This window comes from Salvelinus namaycush, chromosome 10 (assembly GCF_016432855.1).
Source record: "Salvelinus namaycush isolate Seneca chromosome 10, SaNama_1.0, whole genome shotgun sequence".
Taxonomy (NCBI): Eukaryota; Metazoa; Chordata; class Actinopteri; order Salmoniformes; family Salmonidae; genus Salvelinus; species Salvelinus namaycush.
This window is the reverse complement of record NC_052316.1, coordinates 26,541,505-26,565,522: the sequence shown is the minus strand read 5'-3', so window position 1 is coordinate 26,565,522 and position 24,018 is coordinate 26,541,505. Positions and strand designations below refer to the sequence as shown.

Here is a 24,018-nt window from a genome sequence, read left to right as displayed (position 1 = left end):
ATGCCTTCCCTCCACCAAGCAGCCATCTTCCTCGGATTCTTCCTCATTGTGACAGGTGGCTCCACTGCCTTTCTCACCTCCCCTCAGGTGGGTACTATAAAGAAATACAATGTGAAATGTATTACTATTATTGTTATAATTCATGTTAATACAAATATGATGTTGTTATGATTGTAGAGTCGCCTGCAGGCCTTCTCTCTGTGCTGCGTGGTTCTGGGAGCCATCATGCTGATTCTGGGGCTATTCTGGGCCATGAACAACAAGAACCACGTAGAGTACAGCCAGGGAGAGTACCCCAACATCCCCCACTATCCTCACCAGGGACAACACCCCAACTACCCCTATCCACACCCAGACCTCAACTACCTTGGCCGGTACGCCCATCCTGACCTGGGCCACGTCCTCTTCAGCCACCCTGGTCCTGTTGGACACTTCCCAGAGTCACAATCAGCCCTACTGCAGAGGTGTATAGCATCCTTCTTGAATTGGTATTGTTGAATTTAAAGGTCTAATGCAGCCGTTTTTATCTCAATATCAAATAATTTCTGGGTAACAATTAAGTACATTACTGTGATTTTTTTTTCAATTAATATGGTAAAAAAGAAACAAAAATAGCTTCTTACCAAACAGAAATCCCTCATGCAAGAATTTTGCAAGGACTGCAAGGACTGTCCCACCAAAACAGGCAGACATTTCAGGCGGTATTTTCAAACAGTTCTTACACTGAAAGGGCATTATAATAATGTTCACAATTTCACAATATTATTCTAGACTCAGTGTGTGGAAATAAACTCACCGGCCAGTTTATTAGGTACACAACCCCATTCACAAAAATTGATCACTCCTACAGACAGTGAGTCACCTGGCCATGGCTTACTATATAAAGCAGGCAGATAGGCATCAAGGCATTCAGTTACTGTTCGATTAAATGTTAGAATGGGCAAAGAAAAAGTGTCCTAAGCAACTTTGAGTTTGGTATGATTGTCAGTGCCAAGCGCGTCAAATCCAGTATCTCAGAAAGCCCCCCCCCCCCCCTGGGATTTTCCCGCACGACAGTGTCAAGGCAAGCGTTTACCGAGAATTGTGCGACAAGCAAAAAAACATTCAGCCAGCGGCAGTCCTGTGGGCAAGAACAGCTTGTTGATGAGAGAGGTTGAAGGAGAATGGCAAGAATCGTGCAAGCTAACAGACAAACAGACAAATAATGGCGCAGTACAACAGTGATGTGCAGAACGACATCTCAGAATGCACAACTTGCCGATCCTTGTCACGGATGAGCCATTGCTTTCCCACCTTGACAAAAGGAACACCTATGTGAGAATGCTATTCATTGACTACAGCTCAACTTTCAACACCATAGGGCCCTCAAACCTCATCACTAAGTTAAGGACCCTGAGACTAAACACCTCCCTCTGAAACTAGATCCTGGACACCCCCAGGTGGTAAGGGTAGATAACAACCCTTACCACGTTGATCCTCAACACAGGGGCCCCTCAGGGGTGCGTGCTCAGTCCCCTCCTGTACCCCCTGTTCACTCATGACTGCATGGCCAGGCACGACTCCAACACCATCATTAAGTTTGCAGATGACACAACAGTGGTAGGCCTGATCACCGACAACAAGGAGACAGCCTATAGGGAGGAGGTCAGAGACCTGGCCATGTGGTGCCAGGACAACAACCTCTCCCTCAACGTGATCAAGACAAAGGAGATGATTGTGGACTACAGGAAAAGGAGGACCGAGGACGCCCCCATTCTCATCGACAAGGCTGTAGTGGAGCAGGTTGAGAGCTTCAAGTTTCTTGGTGTCCACAATACCAACAAACTATCATGGTCCAAACACACCAAGACAGTTGTAAAGAGGGAACGACAAAGCTTATTCCCCCTCAGGAGACTGAAAAGATTTGGCATGGGTCCTTAGATCCTCAAAAGGTTCTACAGCTGCACCATCAAGAGCATCCTGACTGGTTGCATCACTGCCTGGTATGGCAACTGCTCGGCCTCCGACCGCAAGGCACTACAGAGGGTAATGCGTACAGTCCAGTACATCACTGGGGCCAAGCTTCCTGCAATCCAGGACCTCTATACCAGGCGGTGTCAGAGGAAGGCCCTAAAAATTGTCAAAGACTCCAGCCACCCTAGTCATAGACTGTTTTCTCTGCTACCGCACAGCAAGCGGTACCGGAGCGCCAAGTCTAGGTTCAAAAGACTCCTTAACAACTACCCCCAAGCCATAAGACTCCTGAACAGCTAATGAAATGGCTACCCAGACTATTTGCACCCCCCCTCTTTTATGCTGCTACTCTCTGTTTATTATCTATGCATAGTCACTTTAATAACTCTACCTACATGTACATATTACCTCAATTACCTCGACTAACCGGTGCCCCTGCACACTGACTATGCACCGGTACCCTCGTAATATAGCCTCGTTATGGTTATTAATGCTGCTCTTTAAATATTTGTTACTGTTATTTTTTATTTTTTACTTAAATCTTATTTTTACTTAACTGCATTGTTGGTTAAGGGCTTGTAAGTAAGCATTTCACTGTAAGATCTACACATGTTTTATTCTGAGCATGTGAGAAATAACATTTGATTTGATTTGACCATTGCTTCAGCATGGACCAACATCCATGTAAACATTTCCCACACCTTGTAGAATGCCCCGAAGAATTCAGGATGTTCTGTAGGCAAAGGGGGGCCAACCCAGTACTAGATGGGTGTACCTAATAAACTGTCTATTGCCTTCGGAAGGTATTCAGACCCCTTGACTTTTTCCAAACTTTGTTATTTTACAGCCTTATTCTAAAATGTATTGAATTGTTTTGCCCCCTCATCAATCTACACACAATTCTTTTGGGACATTTTCGCTTATTTATAAAAAATAAAAATGGACATATCACATTTACATAAGTATTCAGACCCTTTACCCAGTACTTTCTTGAAGCACCTTTGGCAGCGATTACAGCATTGCGTTTTCTTGGGTATGACACTACAAGCTTGGCACACCTGTATTTGGAAAGTTTCTCCCATTCTTCTCTGCAGATCCTCTCAAGCTCTGTCATGTTGGATGGGGAGCGTTGCTGCACAGCTATTTTCAAGGCTCTCCAGAGATGTTTGATCAGGTCCAGGCTCTGGCTGGGCCACTCAAGGATATTCAGAGACTTGTCCCGAAGCCACTCCTGCGTTGTCTTGTCTGTGTGCTTAGGGTCGTTGTCCTGTTGAATGGTGAACCTTCACCCCAGTCTGAGGTCCTGAGTGCTCTGGAGCAGGTTTTCATCAAGGATCTCTCTGTACTTTGCTCTGTTCATCTTTGCCTCGATCCTGACTAGTCTCCCAGTCCCTGCCGCTGAAAAACATCCCCACAGCATGATGCTGCCACCACCACTCTTCACCGTAGGGATGGTGCCAGGTTTCCTCTAGATGTGGCTCTTGGCATTCAGGACAAACAGTTCAATCTTGGTTTCATTAGACCAGAGAATTTTGTTTATCATGGTCTGAGAGTCTTTAGGTGCCTTTTGGCAAACTCCAAGCGGGCTGTCATGTGCTACAACAACTACAATACCTCTTTCGCCATCTGGCCCGGTCCCTTCGTCGACACGGCTCCCCACCGTACCACCACGACTGGTCCGCAGACGTAATTCCATCAGCTGTGCCTTCAACCGGCCTTTGCCGGACGACGGAGCAGATGCTTCTACTTACCCCGGACTGCTAACTTTAAACGCCGTGTCTCCCGCGTGCTAGCGTAGTAACGAATACCTAGCGGCTTCCCTGTTTCATCTATTGCTGTACACTGGACCCAATGATCACTTGGCTACATAGCTGATGCCTGCTGGACTGTTCATTAATCACGGTACTCCACTTTGTTTACCTTTGTTTATCTGTCGGCCCTAGCCCCGAACTCAGGCCCTGTGTGTAGTTAACCGAACCTCTCTGCCCATTCATCGCCATTTTACCTGTTGTTGTTGTTTTAGCTGATTAGCTGTTGTTGTCTTACCCGTTGTTGTCTTAGCTAGCTCTCCCAATCAACACCTGTGATTGCTTTATGCCTCGCTTTATGTCTCTCTCAAATGTCAATATGCCTTGTATACTGTTGTTTAGGGTAATTATCATTGTTTTAGTTTACTGCGGAGCCCCTAGTCCCACTGTACATGCCTTAGATACCTCCTTTGTATCACCTCCCACACATGTGGTGACCTCACCTATTATAACCCACAGAGATGCAACCTCTCTTCTCATCACTCAGAGCCTGGGCTTACCTCCACTGTACCCGCACCCCACCATACCACTGTCTGCACATTATGCCCTGAATCTATTCTACCACGCCCAGAAATCTGCTCCTTTTATTCTTTGTCCCCAACGCTCTAGACGACCAGTTTTGATAGCCTTTAGCCGTACCCTCATCCTACTCCTCCTCTGTTCCTCTGGTGATGTGGAGGTAAACCCAGGCCCTGCGTGTCCCCAGGCACCCTCATTTGTTGACTTCTGTGATCGAAAAAGCCTTGGTTCCATGCATGTTAACATCAGAAGCCTCCTCCCTAAGTTTGTTTTACTCACTGCTTTAGCACACTCCGCCAACCCTTATGTCCTTGCCGTGCCTGAATCCTGGCTTAGGAAGACCACCAAAAATTTGGAGATTTCCATACCCAACTACAACATTTTCCGTCAAGATAGAACTGCCAAAGGGGGAGGAGTTGCAATCTACTGCGGAGATAGCCTGCAAAGTTCTGTCATACTTTCCAGGTATATACCCAAACAGTTCGAACTTCTAATTAAAAAAATGAATCTCTCCAGAAATAAGTCTCTCACTGTTGCTGCCTGCTACCGACCCCCCTCGCTCCCAGCTGTGCCCTGGACACCATATGTGAATTGATCGCTCCCCATCTAGCTTCAGAGTTCGTTCTGTTAGGTGACCTAAACTGGGATATGTTTAACACCCCGGCAGTCCTACAATCTAAGCTAGATGCCCTCAATATCACACAAATCATCAAGGAACCCACCAGGTACAACCCTAAATCCGTAAACATGGGCACCCTCATAGACATTATCCTGAACAACTTCCAACTTGACCTCTGCTGTTTTCAATCAGGATCTCAGCGATCACTGCCTCATTGCCTGTATCCGCTATGGGTCCGCGGTCAAACGACCACCCCTCATCACTGTCAAACGCTCCCTAAAACACTTCTGTGAGCAGGCCTTTCTAATCGACCTGGCCTGGGTATCCTGGAAAGATATTGACCTCATCCCGTCAGTCGAGGATGCCTGGTCGTTCTTTAAAAGTAATTTCCTCACCATCTTAGATAAGCATGCCCCTTTCAAAAAATGCAGAACTAAGAACAGATATAGCCCTTGGTTCACTCCAGACCTGACTGCCCTTGACCAGCACAAAAACATCCTGTGGCGGACTGCAATAGCATTGAATAGTCCCCGCGATATGCAACTGTTCAGGGAAGTCAGGAACCAAAACACGCAGTCAGTCAGGAAAGCAAAGGCTAGCTTTTTCAAGCAGAAATTTGCATCCTGTAGCTCTAACTCCAAAAAGTTTTGGGACACTGTAAAGTCTATGGAGAACAGCTGCCCACTGCACTGAGGCTAGGTAACACGGTCACCACCGATAAATCCATGATAATCGAAAATTTCAATAAGCATTTCTCTACGGCTGGCCATGCTTTCCTCCTGGCTACTCCAACCCTGGCCAACAGCTCCGCCCCCCCGCAGCTACTCGCCCGAGCCTCCCCAGCTTCTCCTTCACCCAAATCCAGATAGCAGATGTTCTGAAAGGGCTGCAAAACCTGGACCCTTACAAATCAGCTGGGCTAGACAATCTGGACCCTCTCTTTCTAAAACTATCCGCCGCCATTGTTGCAACCCCTATTACCAGCCTGTTCAACCTCTCTTTCGTATCGTCCGAGATCCCTAAAGATTGGAAAGCTGCCGCAGTCATCCCCCTCCTCAAAGGGGGTGACACTCTAGACCCAAACTGCTATAGACCTATATCCATCCTGCCCTGCCTCTCTAAAGTCTTCAAAAGCCAAGTTAATAAACAGATCACTGACCATTTCGAATCCCACCGTACCTTCTCCGCTGTGCAATCCGGTTTCCGAGCCGGTCACAGGTGCACCTCAGCCACGCTCAAGGTACTAAATGATATAATAACCACCATCGATAAAAGACAGTACTGTGCAGCCGTCTTCATCGACCTGGCCAAGGCTTTCGACTCTGTCAATCACCGTATTCTTATCGGCAGACTCAACAGCCTTCGTTTCTCTAATGACTGCCTCGCCTGGTTCACCAACTACTTTGCAGACAGAGTTCAGTGTGTCAAATCGGAGGGCATGTTGTCCGGACCTCTGGCAGTCTCTATGGGGGTACCACAGGGTTCAATTCTCGGGCTGACTCTTTTCTCTGTATATATCAATGATGTCGCTCTTGCTGCGGGCGATTCCCTGATCCACCTCTACGCAGACGACACCATTCTGTATACTTCTGGTCCTTCCTTGGACACTGTGCTAACTAACCTCCAAACGAGCTTCAATGCCATACAACACTCCTTCCGTGGCCTCCAACTGCTCTTAAACGCTAGTAAAACCAAATGCATGCTTTTCAACCGTTCGCTGCCCGCACCTGCCCGCCCGACTAGCATCAGCACCCTGGACGGTTCTGACCTAGAATATGTGGACAACTATAAATACCTAGGTGTCTGGCTAGACTGTAAACTGTCCTTCCAGACTCATATTAAACATCTCCAATCCAAAATCAAATCTAGAATCGGCTTTCTATTTCACAACAAAGCCTCCTTCACTCACGCCGCCAAACATACCCTAGTAAAACTGACTATCCTGCCGATTCTCGACTTCGGCGATGTCTTCTACAAAATAGCTTCCAATACTCTACTCAGCAATCTGGATGCAGTCTATCACAGTGCCATCCGTTTTGTTACCAAATCACCTTATACCACCCACCACTGCGACCTGTTGTCACGCCCTGACCTTAGAGATCCTTTTTATTCTCTATTTTGGTTAGGTCAGGGTGTGACTAGGGTGGGTACTCTAGTTTTTGCATTTCTTTGAAAACTCTGTTTATTAAGTTTTACACACACAGACAAGACAAAGCAATATAAATAATATACTCAACTAGAAAAAATACAAATAATACATATAAAAAAAATAACTTTAAAGATACCATACTTTAGACAAGTTAAACACACCAGGCAGAAGGCTACAAAAGGTTAAAGGGCAATCTATAGTATAGGGACAGAGCAAACACCTCACCATTGTTCCTGTAAACAGTCAAGGGATGGGGTGGAGAAATGCAACCACTCACAGACAGTCAAGGCCACAGACCGACCATCCACTGGACCAAAAATAAAAAGTTACAATGCTTTAAAATAAAAAATGAATAATAATAATTTTATGTAGGCGTGAACAGAATTAAAAAATAAAAATAACTGGGAAAAACAAGCTCACACCTTAGTCTCTGCCCGGGCAGGATGAACAAGGCATCCACAGGTCACAATCAATAAGCACATCAACCTTAATGCCCCCCACCCCCACCCCAGAAAAAAACACAGAGAAATGCTCATCCAACCCCTAAGTCACAGGGGGGTCAAATACAGACTTATTTTGGTTTTAACCTTTACCGAACCTCAACCCCGTATCCGGGATCACCCCCCACCCCCCCCCCCCACACTGATTAGCATCGCTAGCATAGCGTCACAATTAAATAGTAGCATCTAAATATCATTAAATCACAAGTCCAAGACACCAAATGAAAGATACAGATCTTGTGAATAAAGCCACCATTTCAGATTTTTAAAATGTTTTACAGGGAAGACAAAATATGTAAATCTATTAGCTAACCACGTTAGCAAAAGACACAACTTTCCTAACTCCATCAGTTTCTTACTCCATCAGGTGCTATCACCAATTCGGCCAAATAAAGATATTGATAGCCACTAACCAAGAAAAAACCTCATCAGATGACAGTCTGATAACATATTTATTGTATAGGATAGGTTTTGTTAGAAAAATGTGCATATTTCAGGTATAAATCATAGTTTACAATTGCACCCACCATCACAACTCGACTAGAATAAATACACAGAGCAACGTGTATTACCTAATTACTAATCATAAAACATTTCTTAAAAATACACAACTCACAGCAATGGAAAGACACAGATCTTGTGAATTCAGACAATATTTCAGATGTTCTAAGTGTTTTACAGCGAAAACACAATAAATCGTTATATTAGCATACCACATATGCAAACGTTACCCGACCATTGATTCAAGCCAAAGAGAGCGATATCGTTATCATCGCCAAAATATATTAATTTTTTCACTAACCTTCTCAGAATTCTTCCGATGACACTCCTGTAACATCATATTACAACATACATATAGAGTTTGTTCGAAAATGTGCATATTTAGCCACAAACAACCGTGGTTATACAATGACAATACTAGCAAAACTAGCCTGAAAATGTCGGACGCCATCTTTCACAGTGATCTTGTCTCATGGATAACTATTCATAAACTTGACTAAAAAAATATAAGTTGGACAGCTATCGAAAGACAAATTAGTTCTTAATGCAATCGCTGAATTACATTTCTAAAATTATCCTTACTGTGCAATACAGGGTTCGCCAAGCGAAGCTATACCAAACAAAATGGCGGAATATGCGTTTAAAATTTTTCGACAGAACAACGATTTATCATCTTAAATATTTCTTACTATGAGGTGATCTTCCATCAGAATCTTGGGCAATGTATCCTTTCTTGGGTCTAATCTTCTTTTGGTCGAAAGATGTCCTCTGTCCGTCGAAATGCCCACTAACGTTCGACCGGGACCCCGAAACGTGCCCGGCGCTTCAAAGAGCATCACATAGAAATGCCTCAAAATCGCATTAAACGGATATAAATTGCTATAAAACGGTTTAAATTAACTACCTTATGATGTTTTTAACACCTATAACGAGTAAAAACATGACCGGCGCTATATTACTGGCTAAACCAAGGCTTGGAAAAAGGCCAGTCCGACGTCCTTCTTGCGTTGAGCGCAGGGTCCAAAAGAACGCTACTTCCGGTATTTGGTGATTTATAGAGGCCCTGATTGCGCAATCGACTCCATTCAAATTGTCACCACTTACTGACATCTAGAGGAAGGCGTGGGCAGTGTTTGTATCCTCATAGGATTTACAGGGACTTTAAAACTGATCTGGAACCAGAGGCCAAGATTTCTGAAATCTCACACACTGGGAGGAAAAGTGCTGTAGAATGAGTTCTGTTTCACTCAGAGACATAATTCAAACGGCTATAGAAACTAGAGAGTGTTTTCTATCAAATAATAACAATAATATGCATATTGTACGAGCAAGAATTGAGTACTAGGCAGTTTAATCTGTAGAGCAAATTATGCTAATGCGAAACAGCACCCCCTATAGTGGCAAGAAGTTTAATAGGAATGCCATCAGAGGATGGACTGTTTAAAGTAAGACCGGAATGGAGCCCAAGCCTCATTAAACAGTTTGGGGTTCCCACGTGAATTGAATTGAATTTGTTCTAGTTTCAGAGAGCACAACACATCTCTCACCCAATATTTATAAGATGGGGGAGCTGCCATCTTCCAGTTCTGTAGTATTAGCCGTCTAGCTAAAAGAGTTGTATAAGCAACAGTGTCCGACTGGATTCTTGACAGGGGGGTACCTATGGGCAGTACTCCAAAAAGGGCTGTAAGGGGAGAGGGATCTATAACAGTGTTATATATATCAGAGAAACATTTAAATATTAATTCCCAGAAACCTGACAGTTTATGACAGCCCCAGAACATATGCAACAGTGTGGCTGGTTCAATTTTACATCTGACACAGGTAGGATCAAAATCAGAGAATATTCTTCCAAGTCTGGCCCCAGACCAGTGGATACGGTGAACCACCTTGAATTGAATGAGGCTGTGTCTAGTGCTAAAAGAGGACGAATGCACCCTGCGCAGCACAGATTCCCAGGTGTCTTCCCCAAGTTCCTCCCCCAAATCCTTTTCCCATCGAGTCTTTAAGGGCACCAAAGAAGGGTTCTGTAAGTCATGAATGATTGCATATACATCTGAAATTGCGCCCCTAGGAAGCTTGTTCAGCTCCAGGATGCTCTCTATAGCTGTATTCGCAGGCCTATGGGGAAATTCAGGTGTGTTAGCTCTGACAAAGTTCCTAGTCTGGAGATAGCGGAAAAAGTGGGATTGGGGGAGGTTGAACCTTTCCTGTAGCTGAGCAAAAGAGGCAAATGTATCATCAAAGAATAATTGGGCTAGTGAGGAGAGGCCTAGTGAGTGCCAGATGCCAAAAGCCCCATCATTCAAAGATGGAGGAAATAAAATGTTCTGATTGATTGGGCCTGATAGAGAAAAGCCTCGGAGGCCAAAGGCTAAACGGAACTGATTCAAATTTTAAGAGACTGCTTTACAATTGGGTTGACACACCTTTTGCCTAGGGACACTGGGAGAGACGAGCACAACACAGAAGAAAGTGCAGCAGGTTTACACGATTCAGACTCCATCTGGACCCAGATTGGTCTAGGGCCAGTAGGATCAGTCTGCAGCCAGTACAGAAGGGCTCTGAAATTTGCAGCCCAATAGTATGTCTGAAAATTTGGTAGAGCTAAACCCCCCAATGACTTAGGCTTCTGTAAATGTTTTCTACCAATCCATGGTACCTTGCCATCCCAAATAAAATGCATGAATGTTTGATCCAGTGAAATAAAAAAAGATTTTGGAATAAAAATGGGTAAACATTGAAATAAATATAGAAATTTGGGCAACACACTCATTTTAATGACATTAATCCTTCCGATAAGAGAAAGAGGTAGCGCATTCCAAAAAGTAAAAGATTGTTTCAAACTGTCTGCTAGAGCAACCAAGTTTTCCTGAAACAGATTTGAATATTTCCTTGTCACTTTAACTCCCAAGTAGGTGAATTGATCCCGGACAATCCTAAACTGAGAACTTGTAAAAGAGCACTTTAAAGCAGCCTTGTTTACAGGAAAAAGCTCACTCTTGCCTAGATTCAGCTTGTACCCTGAGATTGATCCAAACCTTTTAAGAACAGATAAGGCGCGTGGCAATGAGGTATCAGGGTTAGAGATAAACAAAAGGAGGTCATCCGCATATAGCGAGACTTTCTGCTCTGAGCCCGTCCTGCTTATTCCTTGAATGGCATCATTAGAGCGTAGTGCAATGGCGAGAGGTTCGATTGCCAAAGCAAACAACAAGGGGGAGAGTGGACAGCCTTGTCTGGATCCGCGGTGCAAGGGAAAATAGTCAGAGGACAAGTTGTTAGTCCGTACCGAAGCCATGGGGGAAAAATAAAGAATCTTTATCCACGCAATGAATTTGGGGCCAAAGCCAAATCTATAAAGGGTAGCTGTTAGGTAATCCCACTCAACGCGGTCAAACGCTTTTTCTGCATCAAGTGAGACCACCACCTCTGGGTCCTCCGACGCTGGGGAGTACAGTATATTCATAAGGCGCCTAATATTGAAAAACAAATGCCTATTTCTCACAAAGCCAGTCTGGTCAGAGTGTATTACTTGATGCAGCGAGCCTTCCATACGGATGGCTAAAAGCTTGGCTAGGATTTTGTAATCACAGTTTAAAAGCGAGATTGGGCGATAGGATCCACATTCCAGGGGGTCTTTGTTTTTCTTTAATAGTAATGAAATTGAAGCCTGATAAAGACTAGGCGGTAGCTTTGAGGTATTAAGGCACTCTGCAAATATTCGAGACAAGAATGGGCAAAGCAGACCAGAAAACGTCCTGTAAAATTCGGTTGGAAAACCATCCGGACCCGGTGATTTACCACTTTTCATTGCGGACACTGCTGTTGCAATCTCCTCAGGTGTAAATTCTTCTTCTAGACAGTCATGGGTGTCTGTATCAATTGAAGGCATATTCAGGCCATTAAAGAAGGAATCAATCAGCAAAGGGTCTTGAGGGGATTCAGAGGTGTATAGCGCAGAGTAAAATTGTTTGAATTGATCATTGATCTCTTTATGTATAACTGTGGTGGCACCAGACGGGGTCCTTATTTGTGGGATTAAACGTGAGGCCTCAGATTTACGGATCTGATGTGCAAGGAGTTTACTGGCCTTGTCGCCTTGTTCATACACTCTGTACCGAGCTCGCAAGAGTAACTGTTCAGCTTGCCTGGTAGAAAGCTCATCAAATTCAGATTGGAGTAGTTGGCGTTCTTTATGCAGATCAGAGGAAGGAACCGTAGCATACTTCTCATCCAATGTGGCTATGGATTCGCTCAGGTCCCGAAGTCGCTGAGAGCGAACTCTGTTTTGGTTGGCTGTATAAGAAATAATTTGGCCACGTAGGTATGCTTTGAGAGACTCCCATATGGTAGAGCAGGACATACCTGGTTTTGAATTAGTTTCTAGGAATAAGGTGATTTCAGAAGAAATGAAATTGACAAACTCCTTATCTGAGAGTAAAATGGGGTTAAGACGCCATTGATAACACATAGGAGGTCGCTGGGGAAACTCTAGTTCAAGCACTAATGGTGAATGGTCAGAAATAACAATACTCTTGTAAGTACACTGCCGAAGGTTAGGCAGAAGTTTTTTGTCCAAAAAGAAGTAATCAATCCGGGAGTATGTTTGATGAACATGAGAATAAAAGGAATACTGTCTATCTGTAGGATGTAGGAAACGCCAGGCCTCAAACATGGCATATTTCTGAAGAAAGGCTTGAATAAGTAGGGCACATTTAGATGGGCCTGTAGTTGTTCGTGAGGACTTGTCAAGAACTGGGGACATTTTGCAGTTGAAATCCCCCCCTAAAATCAACAAATGAGAATCTAAATTGGGTATAGCAGACAAAAAGGAAGAAATGAAACTTGTGTCATCCCAATTGGGAGCATAAACACTAGCCAAAACAAGAGGGGTAGAAAACAGTTTACCGGTTACTATGACGTATCGTCCCTTAGGATCAGCAATAACCTCAGAAGCTACAAAGGGAGTGGCTTTATCAACCAAAATGGCAGCCCCTCTTGATTTACTATGAAAGTTAGAGTGGAACACTTGACCAACCCAGTCCCTACGCATCCTAAAGTGCTCACCAGTCCTCAAGTGAGTCTCTTGTAGAAATGCAACATTTGCATTCAAACCCTTTAAGTGTGTCAACACCCTCTTACGCTTCACTGGGTTATTAACCCCTTTGATGTTCCACGAGATGTACTTGATCGCATTGTTTCGGCCCCTCTGGGCATTCCCGTTATACAACCCTGTCATTAGAGCATAGAATGGAAAAGCAATGAGCGCCCAAAAACCCCAGAATAACTTGTCTCAGAGTAATAATGTACGGTGGTAGATGTTTGGAAAAAGTACAGAAAAAAAAACAAAAAAGACAGAATGACAACATTAGAACTGAACAATTCAACCCCTCCCCCCACCCCCTCCCCCCATCCCAGACAATACCTCCCCAAACGAGGTACAAGCCTAAATAGAACATGTTCTCTTCGCACAGTATGTCTGTGAGAGTGCGGTCTTAAACCTAAACCCACAGGCCCGCTCTTTAAAGTCGCGTTTTGTTAGTGGATCAAACAGCAAAAAGAGATAATCATTTTTTAAATAAAAAAAAATTAAAGTGAATCCCTTGTGCAGACGAAATTACAAAAGCACCACTTGCAGATGTATATAATTATATTCCCAGTCTTATAACAGGCATTTGAGAGAGAAAATAAAGAAAATAAATAAAATGTATAAAGGCTCTCAGCCGAAAACCTAATTTGAAGTAAGGAAATCGTAGTAAGACAGCTTACAACCAAGACCAAAAAACTACGTGTGCGCAACGTTGAACGCTTGCTGGGCATAAATGACGCTCAGAACTTTTAAAATTTAAGTGAAGACCCCAAAAAACGTGTCGCCTCGGGAAGCATTTACTGTTTACTGGGTCAATGCAAACGGATGCAGTAAGCAAATAACCAAGAATATTTTGAGTCACTGAGACACTATGTAAACAAACTGAATAGGTGAGCAAGACAGCCTAGAAAACACAGGAGTATAGTAAAACCTCAATACAATGAAATTAAAATGACTGAATGCTTGTAAGGCAAGCACACTAGATGATCAAAACATTAGATCACATCAAATAAGCCTGAATGGGTTCGCCAACTCCCCAACTATACAAAATTAGCATGTTGTAGCTAAACATAATTGTACCACAGGTGGGTTACTTACTATCCACAGTTCGCAAGCAACAGTTGCTGAACTATGAGCAAGTTCAAGACTTCTTGATGTGACGTTGAATGTGAGAGAGAGCCTCATCCGGAGATTCAAATGTGTAGTCTTTACCATCATGAGATAGCCATAAACGGCCGGGAATCGCAGTCCGTACTTCACACCTGGATGGTCCCGAAGTAGTCGTTTGGCCTGTCCGAAAGCTGCGCGCTGCCTGGAAACAGTGGGGGAGTAGTCCTGGTAGATGGAGAAGCTCTGTCCTTGAAAGCTCAGAGTGGTATTGCGGGCTCGTCGGAGAATCTCCATCTTCTCATGGAAAAAGTGCACTCGAAGAATTATGTCACGGGGACTCTCCCCATCCCGGGGCTTTGGGCGCAGCGACCGGTGGGCACGATCAATCAGGGGCTTTTCATCTAAGGCAAGAACATCCTTCAGCAGCCCAGAAACGAAATCCGTGGCGCGAGGCATTTCCGCTGACTCTGGGACTGATACAAGTCTCAGGTTATTGCGGCGAGAGAATCCCTCTAAACTTACACAGCTCTCCTTCACCTTTTTCAAATCCGCAGCTAGGCGTTTCACGTCAGCCTCCAGGGATGTAGTTAAGTCGGAGACATTTGTAGCGAAGGTCTCCAGTGCTGCAATCGTTGTAGCGTGCGACGCCATTGTTGTTTTGAGTGATGTGATTGCTGGCACCATCTCGTTCCGCAGGATGGTTAGATCTGCTTTTAAAGTATCAGAAACCTCCTTTATTCGGGCCTCAATCGTAGCAACCACCTCCGTTTTCATTTCAACTATCTCAGAGCGTAGTAGTTTGATGGCCTCGAGAATGTTCACTTCAGCGCCGCCAGGCCAAGCCGCCCCCCCGGGTAAAGTATCAGTCCCCGGGCCGTCAGGCTCAGGGGAGGGCGGTGATGAGAGTGTGTCTTGTAGGCCGGGTTTTCTCAAAGTCATGCTTTTGGCCTTATGTTTCGTCGACATGCTGACATTTGGAAGTAAAGTAGTCTTGGTTTTTACGGGAAGGGATCACCAAAGTAATATATGAAAATAAATACGGTTCTGCTGCAAAATTCACATAAACTTTAAAAATACCACGGGAGCAAACGGAAAACACGTCAGTCGCACATGGCGTCCCTCCAATCCCTAGTTTTTGCATTTCTATGTTGACCTGGTATGGTTCCCAATCAGAGGCAGCTGTCTATCGTTGTCTCTGATTGGGGATTATATTTAGGCAGCCTTTTCCACCTGTTTTGTGTGGGATCTTGATTTTGTATTGTTGCTTTTTAGCCCTACAAAGCTGAACATTTCGTTTTGTTACTCTTTATTGTTTTGTTGCTGGTTCACATAAATAAATATGATTAACCTACCCCACGCTGCATCTTGGTCCGACCATCCTTCAAACAACGATCGTTACACCTGTATGCTCTGGTGGGCTGGCCCTCGCTACATATTCGTCGCCAGACCCACTGGCTCCAGGTCATCTATAAGTCTATGCTAGGTAAAGCTCCGCCTTATCTCAGTTCACTGTTCACAATAACAACACCCCCCCGTAGCACACGTTCCAGCAGGTATATCTCACTGATCATCCCCAAAGCCAACACCTCATTTGGCCGACTTTCCTTCCAGTTCTCTGCTGCCAGTGACGGGAACGAATTGCAAAAATCGCTGAAGCTGGAGACTTTTATTTCCCTCACCAACTTTAAACATCAGCTATCTGAGCAGCTAACCGATCGCTGCAGCTGTACATAGTCCATCTGTAAATAGCCCACCCAATCTACCTACCTCATCCCCATACTGTTTTTATTTACTTTTCTGCTCTTTTGCACACCAGTATCTCTACTTGCACATCATAATCTGCTCATTTACCACTCCAGTGTTAATCTGCTAAATTGTAATTATTCGCTCCTATGGCCTATTTATTGCCTACCTCCTCATGCCTTTTGCACACACTGTATATAGACTTTCTTTTTTTTCTTTCTACTGTGTCATTGACTTGTTTATTGTGTTATTGGCTTGTTTATTGTTTATTCCATGTGTAAGCCTGTGTTGTTGTCTGTGTCACACTGCTATGCTTTATCTTGGCCAGGTCGCAGTTGTAGATGAGAACTTGTTCTCAACTAGCTAACCTGGTTAAATAAAGGTTAAATATATTATTATTTTTTTATTGAGGAGTGGCTTCCATCTGGCCACTCTACCATAAGGGCCTGATTGGTGGAGTGCTGCAGAGATGGTTGTCCTTCTGGAAGGTTATCCCATCTCCATAGAGGAACTCTAGAGCTCTGTCAGAGTGACATTGGGTTCTTGGTCACCTTCCTGACTAAGGCCCTTCTCCCCCGATTGCATAGTTTGGCCAAGCGGCCAGCTCTAGGAAGAGTCTTGGTGGTTTCAAAGTTCTTCCATTTAAGAATGATGGAGGCCACTGTGTTCTTCGGGACCTTCAATGCTGCAGACATTTTATGGTACCCTTACCCAGATCTGTGCTTCGACACTCCTGTCTCGGAGCTCTACGGACAATTCCTTCGACCTCATGGCTTGGTTTTTGCTCTGACATGCACTGTCAACTGTGGGACCTTATATAGACAGGTGTGTGCCTTTCCAAATCATGTCCAATCAATTGAATTTACCAAAGGTCTCTACAACTTGATTGGAGTGCTCATCTCAAGGATGATCAATGGAAAGCTAAATTTCGAGTCTCATAGCAGAGTGTGAATACTTATGTAAATAAGGTATTTCTAAAATCCTGTTTTCGCTTTGTCATTATGGGGTATTGTGTGTAGATTGCTTAGGATTTTTATTTAATTAATCCATTTTAGAATAAGGCTGTAACGTAACAAAATGTGGAAAAAGTCAAGGGGTCTGAATACTTTCCGAAGGCACTGTATAAAACAGGAATATCACATTTTTGGCTGTACTGGGCCTTTAAAGTGCATAAAAGGTCAATTCAAGTTCACAACGCACTGTGCATGTACTGTAACTGTTCCTTATGTGGGTGTGTGTTTGTGTGTCTAGTTCCGAGCACCAGCAGCGAGGTGTGAATGGGGGTGATGATGTGGACTACCCCCCGCTCAGCCCCCCCTCCCACTATCCCCCCTGGCTGGGCCCCCCACCTCCCTACGAGGTCGCCATCAAGAACACCTGTAGCTCCACCCACTTGCGCCGTGCCTACTCAGACGGACACCTGGCCTCGGAACCCCTGTTTGGCCAATCACGGGAGATCAGCTTCGAAGTGTGACATCACTTCAGACAGGCCCACACACTGCCTTCACCAACCACACCGCAAGAGGAACACTGTGGCCACACCCTTCACTTAGGCTCCTCTAATCAGCTGTCAACCAAGAGTTAGTGACAGGAATAGGAGATGGACCTGAATCAACACGTATAGCAACATGTCTCTGTCTGTCTGTCTTCAACAACCTGTAGTTTAGCATGTTTTCACAAAATGCCTTTCAAATGACATTCACACATTTTCAAATTGTTCATATACTTTACCACACTCAGGGCCTCTCCCTGCCTCCGCTAACTCGGGAACAGTATATGCATGTGTAACAGAATATAAAACTGAAATACTGTTAAATTATGTAAAGTTCAACAAAATAGTTTGAGTACTTGGATTGAATTCATGCAATCTAATCCTATTGAAATCCACACGAAAAATCCAGATGTGATACATACATGTGTGTATGAGGACCTCTAGTGGTCAGTCACCTGATGATCTCCCTGTCCTGCCACCAGGATGTCCGTCCCAAGACACCTCCAGAAGAGATTCACCAGGAGGATAATAGAATGGTGCTCAGAGACACCAACTTCCTACACTCTTAGAATTTTTTTCCAAAAGGGTTATTTGGCTACCCCATAGCATAACCCTTATTTGTTCCAGGTTGAACCCTTTTTGGATTCCATGTAGAACCCTCTGGGTTCTACATGGGATTCTTCAAAGGGTTCTTCAAAGGGTTTTCCTAAGGGGACAGTCGAAGAACCCCTTAAGGTTCTAGATAGCACTTTTTTTAAATAAGAGTGTACAGCTCGGGCCCCATCCCTGGTGCTGATTACCCCCACAATAACGTCACTAATCAACAATAGGGAACAGCATCATCATCAACATCAATGGATAGCTAAAGAAAGAAAGAAACAGGCTTCACATACACAAACAGCCCAGATGTATCTCCTTGGCTGGCAAGTACTTCATCACGTTTTAATGATTACATGATGGTACTTTATAAATACACATATTGTTATTTGGTGCAATTTGGTTGTATAAGTTTGGGAATTAGATTCCAGGTTAGGTTATATTTCAATCACCATATGCTAGTAGTAGAGAACCCCGACTGGCCAGTTAATCATTACAGTATAATCACTGAAGATTATAATACCCAGATGAACAGAGGTTTGTATGTTGACTGTTTGTATGTTCGGCTTCAGAGATAATATCCTACATAGGCCAACACATTTTAACTAGTCTATTGATCATTAATTACACCACACAATGGGAATGGCATATATCTCTCTCTCTCTCTTCCTGTCTGTCTCCCTTTCTCCCTCTCTCCCTCTCTCTCTCTCTCTCTCTCTCTTCCTGTCTGTCTCCCTTTTTCCCTCTCTCCCTCTCTCCCTGTCTGTCTCCCTCTCTCCCTGTCTGTCTCCCTCCCTCTCTCCCTGTCTGTCTCCCTGTCTGTCTCCCTCTCTGTCTGTCTGTCTGTCTGTCTCCCTCTCTGTCTGTCTGTCTCCCTCTCTGTCTGTCTGTCTCCCTGTCTGTCTCCCTGTCTCCCTGTCTGTCTGTCTGTCTCCCTGTCTGTCTGTCTGTCTGTCTGTCTGTCTGTCTGTCTGTCTGTCTGTCTGTCTGTCTGTCTGTCTGTCTGTCTGTCTGTCTGTCTGTCTGTCTGTCTGTCTGTCTGTCTGTCTGTCTGACTCTTAATTCAATCCAAAGGGCTTTATTGGTATGGGAAACATGTTACATCGCCAAAGCAAGTGAAATAGAATATAAACAAAAGTGTCTCTCGTTCTCTCTTTCACACACACACACAAACACACACATCCTACTGGGCACACCATATAATTTCAACGTGAATAGTTGAGACATTGATCAATGAGATTACAACCTATATTCAACCAATCAAAAAGACAGCCAAAACTTAGTTGAATTTCCAATTTAATAGGCTATTTATTGTATTTCAAAAGTGATATTGAATTGTGTTTGGTTATCAACGCAACCAAAAATCTACATTTGAAGGAGATGTATCTTCTGCTTGGATAGTTGTGCCACTGACTTAGTCTGGCTTTAATTCTAGTTTCTCTACAAATTAAAAATGTATTGGATGTGTTGGATTCATTACTCCATCTCAACCAAAAATCTAAATTAAAGAATAAGACTAAATCAAATCAATCTTTAAATGCACTGAAATGCCTATTCTTTAACTTAGATTTTTGGTTGAGATGGAGACGTGAATCTAATATATCAATATTAATTTGTAGACAAACTGGAATTAAAGCCTATTAAGTCAGTGGCACAGATATAACTATCCAAGCAGAAGACACATGTCCTTCAAATGTTGATATTTGGTTCTGTTGACAAACAAACACAATTCAATATCACTAAAGATCATACATTTGAAATCAACCAGAGCTTGAAACTATAGGCCGATTGTATTTTCAATGTTTTGTTGAATTCTGGGTTGAATTGAAACAATAGTCATAAGAAGTATTCACATCCCTTGACTTTTTCCACATTTTGTTATGCTATATAGCCTGAATTTAAAATTGATTAAATTGAGATTGGCCTACACACAAGATTGGCCTACACACAATACACACAATGTTAAAGTGGATTTATGTTTATATATATATATACTTTAGTGTCTTTGCGAACAGGATGCATGTTTTGGATTATTTTACTCTGTACAAGCCTCCATCTTTTCACTCTGTCATTTAGGTTAGTATTGTGGAGTAGCTACAGTACAATGTTGTTGATCCATCCTCAGTTTTCTCCTATCATAGCTAATAAACTTTTGTACAGAGTAAAATAATCCAAAACATGCATCCTGTTCGCAAAGACACTAAAGTAAAACTGCATAAAAATGTGGCAAAGCAATCAATTGTGTCCTGAATACAAAGTGTTATGTTTGAGGCAAATCCAACACATCACATCAGTGAGCACACATTCATATTTTCAAGCATGGTGGTGGCTGCAACATGTATGTTTGTCATCAGCAAGGACTAGGGAGATTTTTGGGATAAAAATAAATAGAATAGAGCTAAACACAGGCAAAATCCTAGAGGAAAACCTGGTTCAGTCTGCTTTCCAATAGACACTGGGAGACAAATTCACCTTTCAGCAGGACAATAACCTCAAACACAAGGCCAAATATACACTCTAGTTGCTTACCAAGATGACATTGAATGTCCCTGAATGGCCTAGTTACAGTTTGGACTTAAATCGAATTGAAAATCTATGGCAAGACAATATCACTTTCTAGCAATGATCGACAACCAACTTGTCAGAGCTTGAATAATAAATAAATATATAATATGTGCAAATAATGTACAATCCAGGTGTGCAAAGCTCTTAGAGACTTACCTAGAAAGACTCACAGCTGTAATTACTGCCAAAGGTGATTCTAACATGTATTGACTATGGGGGTTGAATACTTATGTAATCAAGATATATCAGCGTTTTATTTCTCATAAATATTTTACAAATGTTAGAATTACACAGTATTTTGTGTAGATTGTTAACAAAAAATGACAATGAAATACATTTCCATCCCACCTTGTAACACAACATTTGGAAAAAGTCAAGGGGTGTGAATACTTTCTGAAGGCACTGTAGACCTAAATAGCATCATTAATGATATATGAGAGACCAAAGGGTAGCTCTCCAGTAGGAGGTGCTGCCCAGCCTTGAGTTCTTTCTGATAGTGGATATAACATTGAAGATCTGACATTGTTTTAAAGGTTTGTCTATGTTGAAATTTGGTTACTAAAATGACAATCTTGTGGTTGAAATGTCACCCTCAAAATAACTATGGTACTTGTCTACGGAGCAGCAAGAGGAACTGCCCCTCCCTACCTTCAGGTTATGCTCAAACCCTACACCCCAAATCGAGCCCAGCCCAAGCTCTTCTCTGTCCTGCACCCCAATGTTGGAACAAGCTTCAAAATGAAACTATGGCAGAGAGTCCCTGCCCATCTTCCGAAAACACAACCCTACCTCTTCAAAGAGTATTTTAAATAATCCCACAGCACCCCCAAAAAATGCCTTTCGTGAACTACCATTTTTCTTCCTTACTAGCTCTGACTTTGCTGATAGGTATTTAATTGAGGGAACATGTATTTACTATGACTGTGATATGCGGTCGTCCCACATATTTTAAAATTAATGCACTAATTGTAAGTCGCTCTGGATAAGAGGCTAAGAGCATCTGCTAAATGTCAAAAATGTAAAAAGCAAACACTCCTTTCACGACACTTTAGTAAGGTTAGGATAATTAACATAGCAGGTTAGGAGACTGAGGTCAGGAAAAGGGTTCGGGTTCGGGTTATAAAAAATGCTCTCCTAACATGCTACGAACACTTTGCATCGAAGTGGGGTGAAAAGTGTCCCAAAAACAACAGTTTATGTTGATTACTTATTTCAAATCCAATGTATTTCCCACGTATATTCCACTACACAATAAATTGTAAAATGATGTTGAAACAACATTGATTTAATCCGTTTGTGCCTGTGGGATGACACAGCCAGCGTCATCTGGGTTCTTTGCAGCGTCCTCTAGTTCAGACAACATCCAAACATATTTCTGACAAACACTGACGACATTCAGATCCTTCTCTTCTCCGCCACTGCCCTGCCCTGCCCTGCCCACCTCACCTCCCTCCCCTTCCTCTCTCTGTTCTCTCCTTTCCTCCTGAATAACGGTCAGAAACCGACTTCCTCTGACCACGCGCAGAACGGGGCTGTGTGACTACCCGGGGCAAGTGTCCTGCCATGCCCACACAGCAAAACCAATTCAATATGTCGACCGCGATGTCCCGTTATAAAGGATTTAACGGCTCTCTAGCAAAGCAAGCGGGATGAGTTTTAAGTTATAGCTCGCTCGGTTGTTCGGAACATTTAGATTTTTGAGATTCTTCATTTTTGTTTAGATAATCAGATCTCTCTACGCCACATGGAAAGCAAAAAGGAAGTGCAACTAGCTGAGGAAAATGGAGTAAAAAGAACACGGAGAGGTTTAGAAACTAAATAATCATCTCCTTGTCATTTATCCCTGGCTCGGCACTGGAGAAGCCTCTTCAGAAGGTAAAGTAGTGAGATTGTACAGTGGGGCAAAAAAGTATTTAGTCAGCCACCAATTGTGCAAGTTCTCCCACTTAAAAAGATGAGAGAGGCCTGTAATTTTCATCATAGGTACACTTCAACTATGACAGACAAAATGAGAAGAAAAAAAATCCAGAAAATCACATTGTAGGATTTTTAATGAATTTATTTGCAAATTATGGTGGAAAATAAGTATTTGGTCACCTACAAACAAGCAAGATTTCTGGCTCTCACAGACCTGTAACTTCTTCTTTAAGAGGCTCCTCTGTCCTCCACTCGTTACCTGTATTATTGGCACCTGTTTGAACTTGTTATCAGTATAAAAGACACCTGTCCACAACCTCAAACAGTCACACTCCAAACTCCACTATGGCCAAGACCAAAGAGCTGTCAAAGGACACCAGAAACAAAATTGTAGACCTGCACCAGGCTGGGAAGACTGAATCTGCAATAGGTAAGCAGCTTGGTCTGAAGAAATCAACTGTGGGAACAATTATTAGGAAATGGAAGACATACAAGACCACTGATAATCTCCCTCGATCTGGGGCTCCACGCAAGATCTCACCCTGTGGGGTCAAAATGATCACAAGAACGGTGAGCAAAAATCCCAGAACCACACGGGGGGACCTAGTGAATGACCTGCAGAGAGTTGGGACCAAAGTAACAAAGCCTACCATCAGTAACACACTACGCCGCCAGAGACTCAAATCCTGCAGTGCCAGACGTGTCCCCCTGCTTAAGCCAGTACATGTCCAGGCCCGTCTGAAGTTTGCTAGAGAGCATTTGGATGATCCAGAAGAAGATTGGGAGAATGTCATATGGTCAGATGAAACCAAAATATAACTTTTTGGTAAAAACTCAACTCGTCGTGTTTGGAGGACAAAGAATGCTGAGTTGCATCCAAAGAACACCATACCTACTGTGAAGCATGGGGGTGGAAACATCATGCTTTGGGGCTGTTTTTCTGCAAAGGGACCAGGACGACTGATCCGTGTAAAGGAAAGAATGAATGGGGCCATGTATCGTGAGATTTTGAGTGAAAACCTCCTTCCATCAGCAAGGGCATTGAAGATGAAACGTGGCTGGGTCTTTCAGCATGACAATGATCCCAAACACACCGCCCGGGCAACGAAGGAGTGGCTTCGTAAGAAGCATTTCAAGGTCCTGGAGTGGCCTAGCCAGTCTCCAGATCTCAACCCCATAGAAAATCTTTGGAGGGAGTTGAAAGTCCGTGTTGCCCAGCAACAGCCCCAAAACATCATTGCTCTAGAGGAGATCTGCATGGAGGAATGGGCCAAAATACCAGCAACAGTGTGTGAAAACCTTGTGAAGACTTACAGAAAACGTTTGACCTCTGTCATTGCCAACAAAGGGTATATAACAAAGTATTGAGATAAACTTTTGTTATTGACCAAATACTTATTTTCCACCATAATTTTAAAATAAATTCATTAAAAATCCTACAATGGGATTTTCT

The 24,018-nt window shown here is 43.3% G+C and overlaps 1 protein-coding gene across 1 annotated transcript; it reads left to right on the top strand.

Annotated features, from left to right (window-relative positions):
* Positions 1-17,468, top strand: si:dkeyp-51f12.2 (uncharacterized protein LOC100151460 homolog). The gene is made up of 3 exons (XM_039001692.1): positions 1-87; positions 178-464; positions 17,246-17,468. The coding sequence occupies exons 1-3, from the start codon at positions 1-3 to the stop codon at positions 17,466-17,468; spliced, it is 597 nt and encodes a 198-aa protein (XP_038857620.1).
* Positions 17,469-24,018: the final 6,550 nt, after the last annotated feature.